The 2,688-nt window shown below is 37.0% G+C and overlaps 2 protein-coding genes and 1 long non-coding RNA gene across 3 annotated transcripts in view; 2 read left to right on the top strand and 1 right to left on the bottom strand.

Annotated features, from left to right (window-relative positions):
• Nucleotides 1-286: 286 nt before the first annotated feature.
• LOC113464238 (uncharacterized) lies at nt 287-749 on the bottom strand. Its single transcript, XR_003389082.1, has 2 exons — nt 512-749; nt 287-408 (listed from the first exon to the last, which is right to left on the bottom strand). It is a non-coding gene; the product is annotated as an uncharacterized LOC113464238 (long non-coding RNA).
• A 150-nt stretch (nt 750-899) lies between these two features.
• Gas41 (YEATS domain-containing protein 4 Gas41) lies at nt 900-2,396 on the top strand. Its single transcript, XM_026813009.1, has 4 exons — nt 900-1,184; nt 1,346-1,627; nt 1,775-1,955; nt 2,025-2,396. The coding sequence occupies exons 1-4, from the start codon at nt 1,131-1,133 to the stop codon at nt 2,195-2,197; spliced, it is 690 nt and encodes a 229-aa protein (XP_026668810.1). The 5' UTR covers nt 900-1,130; the 3' UTR covers nt 2,198-2,396.
• Nucleotides 2,397-2,513: 117 nt separating this feature from the next.
• Nucleotides 2,514-2,688, top strand: part of LOC108624310 (solute carrier family 25 member 35) — a 2,984-nt gene continuing 2,809 nt past the window's right edge. Inside the window, exon 1 of the mRNA XM_018023515.2 lies at nt 2,514-2,601. The gene's annotated coding sequence lies outside the window, so the exon portion shown is untranslated. The remainder of the gene's footprint in view (nt 2,602-2,688) is intronic.

Raw genomic sequence — 2,688 nt, forward strand, 5'->3', positions numbered from 1 at the left:
GGTATGGGATAATCACATTGAAAAATCCATTTTTCTGAGAATTTTTCATATAAAAATACAACTTCTTAGAAATATTTTCCCAAAACCTCAGGTCATTTGAAGTAAAACTCATTAAGATAATGAGCTATGCACTGCGCCCCTTTTGAACCGGCCGAGAGCGGCAGGCAGGTAGCCGGAGCAGCTGCTTCCTTGCCCTTCAAATTTTATTGCCTTTGTAAATTGTTGTCCTTTGTAAGTGTCATGACAGAACGCGAGCCTACGTCAAAAAAATACGTAGCAATCGCTGACCTCGTGTCATCACCCCTTCGCTGTTGCCGCTGCTGGAAGCGCGTCTTTCATTTACGTACTTCAACATGAGACGTACATAGTTTTTGATTTTTTTCGCATTGACGCACCAAACCTAAAAATCTGAAAAAATTCATGAACAATTCTTGCGGCAATAAGAATCTATCATAAAAATATGGACAGTGTATCCGAACGATTTCTATGTGAACAAAAATATGTTTAGCACCTTCTTATTTTTCACGGTTACATTTTGTAACAAAAAAATCTGAAATAATTCTCAGACGTGTCCAGTTATGCTACGGACGTGTTGGAATTTTTTCAGATGAATAAACAACAAAGAAAAAAAGAATGGATTGTCTGGGTTTCGAACACATGGAGCCTCGAAGACTCCGAGTCTCGAAGCGTCGAAGATTCCGAGCCTCGAGGAGTGAATTTAGAATTCGCTTGCCTGACAGTCAGCACGCACACACGCACGTACTGCGTCACTCGACACGCGCCCCTTCTTTTAGGAGATGCACGAAGCCGGCCGCGAGATGGAGCGCTTGTAGACGAATACCCTAGGCACGAGCATGGCAAATCTTATACGTATATTTTCAGCTCTCTTCGGCGTGTCCACTTCTGGAGGGGAGTAGTGCACAATCCCTCCTAAACTACGTCTATTTCCCCTTAAATAATGGACATTGACACTAGGGTGCGGTAGTGAGCCGTGTCCACTTTCGAACAAAGAAATGAGCAATCTCCCTTTTCATCTCTGTTTGTACCTTTCAAACCTGCTTGAAACCTTTGTTTTCATTCGTTGATCTTTGTTTTTAAACTACATAACGTAATGAGAAAAACAATTAATCATGATGATGGCAACAACGAATGAATTTGGCCCTGACTCTGGTGGCAGAGTTAAGGTAAATTTCTTCTAAGAACAACAATTCTAAATTCCTAACCCAAAAATGCTTAAAGAAACAAATGTAACAATAACAATTGTACCAATAATTGAAGTTCAGCCAGTCCAAAAGTGGAAGATCAAATGAAGACTAATGATCGAAATGTTGGAACTTTTTTCCAGGGAGTTACCATAATAAAACCGATAGTATACGGTAACGTTGCTCGTTATTTTGGTAAAAAACGGGAAGAAGATGGTCATACCCATCAATGGACAGTCTATGTTAAACCATATCACAACGAAGATATGTCGACTTATGTCAAAAAAGTTCACTTCAAGTTACACGAAAGTTATAACAATCCTAATCGTATTATAACTAAACCCCCATACGAGCTCACCGAGACTGGTTGGGGAGAATTTGAAATTGTCATTAAAATCTACTTTCATGATCCTAATGAACGACCTGTAAGTACATCTATTGTAATCATTAAACTTTCATGGATTCTCGGAAGAACTGCATCTGTAGAAATGCACAATGCAGTTTTTAAATATATCTCCTAAACTGATACTTTAAAAATGCGCAGCCTAATGAACACTAATTATCTTGCATAGGTAACTATATATCACATATTAAAACTGTTTCAAACGACGCCAGAAATACAACTGGGCAAAAAGAGTTTAGTGTCCGAGTTTTATGAGGAAATAGTATTCCAAGATCCAACAGCTTTAATGCAACACTTATTAAATTCCAGTAGACCTATAACTCTCGGCACTTGGCGTCATAATACAGATTGTATGTAGCATTTTCATTTGGTTTGATTCAGAGTTTAGTTTGCCATTATTACAACATTTTGTCATGTAGTTGAGGCGAAGAAAGAGTCTACGATGAAAACGATAATCGAGGCAAGAAATAAGATTAGATTGGAGGTGATTGATCTCAAGGAAAAATTGACATTAGCAAAGGAAACGATTGCTAAATTTAAAGAGGAGATTGCTAAGATCTCAAAAACTGGTGGAAACATGTCTGTCACATAATTAAAACCTTTATACATTTTTCTATAAGTTTTTTACAAACTAATACAATCATAAGATATGATAAGCAAAATGTATATAGTTTTCAGATGGGATGACTGTGGAATGAGTGAAATGAAAATAAATGTATAAATTGCGTCAGGGACACGAAATGTTTCTGTCGTCTTGCATGTAATTTTATTAAAATGAAGGGATAAAATTATTAGACGCTTACTTGTTTCGTTTTAGTCTGGTGCAATATAAAGGAGATTCCAGAAACTGCGAGGAAAACACTGTAGATTTATTACGGTCATCGCAGTCTTAATGAAACCACTTGTCTCTTCGTAAATTCGTTAAATTAAAAACGTCGAAAATGAATCCATAAATCTTTCACTCAGTTTCATCAAACTTAGAATACAAATCGTATCGTAAGTAACAAATAGAATTTTTAAGCTCCCCGAATTAAGGATGTATTGGCTATACAGTCAATCCCAAAAGCTTATGCACTTTAGAAA

The sequence above is a fragment of the Ceratina calcarata genome, unplaced genomic scaffold (assembly GCF_001652005.2).
Source record: "Ceratina calcarata isolate Rehan_Ccalc_2016 unplaced genomic scaffold, ASM165200v1 scaffold305.2, whole genome shotgun sequence".
Classification (NCBI taxonomy): Eukaryota; Metazoa; Arthropoda; class Insecta; order Hymenoptera; family Apidae; genus Ceratina; species Ceratina calcarata.

Bases quoted from the DNA above. Each gene is read 5' to 3' on its own strand.
- Gas41 (XM_026813009.1), top strand. From the start codon at position 1,131: ATGATGATGGCAACAACGAATGAATTTGGCCCTGACTCTGGTGGCAGA. The intron at 1,185-1,345 runs GTAAATTTCTTC...ACTTTTTTCCAG, and splicing joins ACTCTGGTGGCAGAGTTAAG to GGAGTTACCATAATAAAACC. The intron at 1,628-1,774 runs GTAAGTACATCT...TATCTTGCATAG, and splicing joins ATGATCCTAATGAACGACCT to GTAACTATATATCACATATT.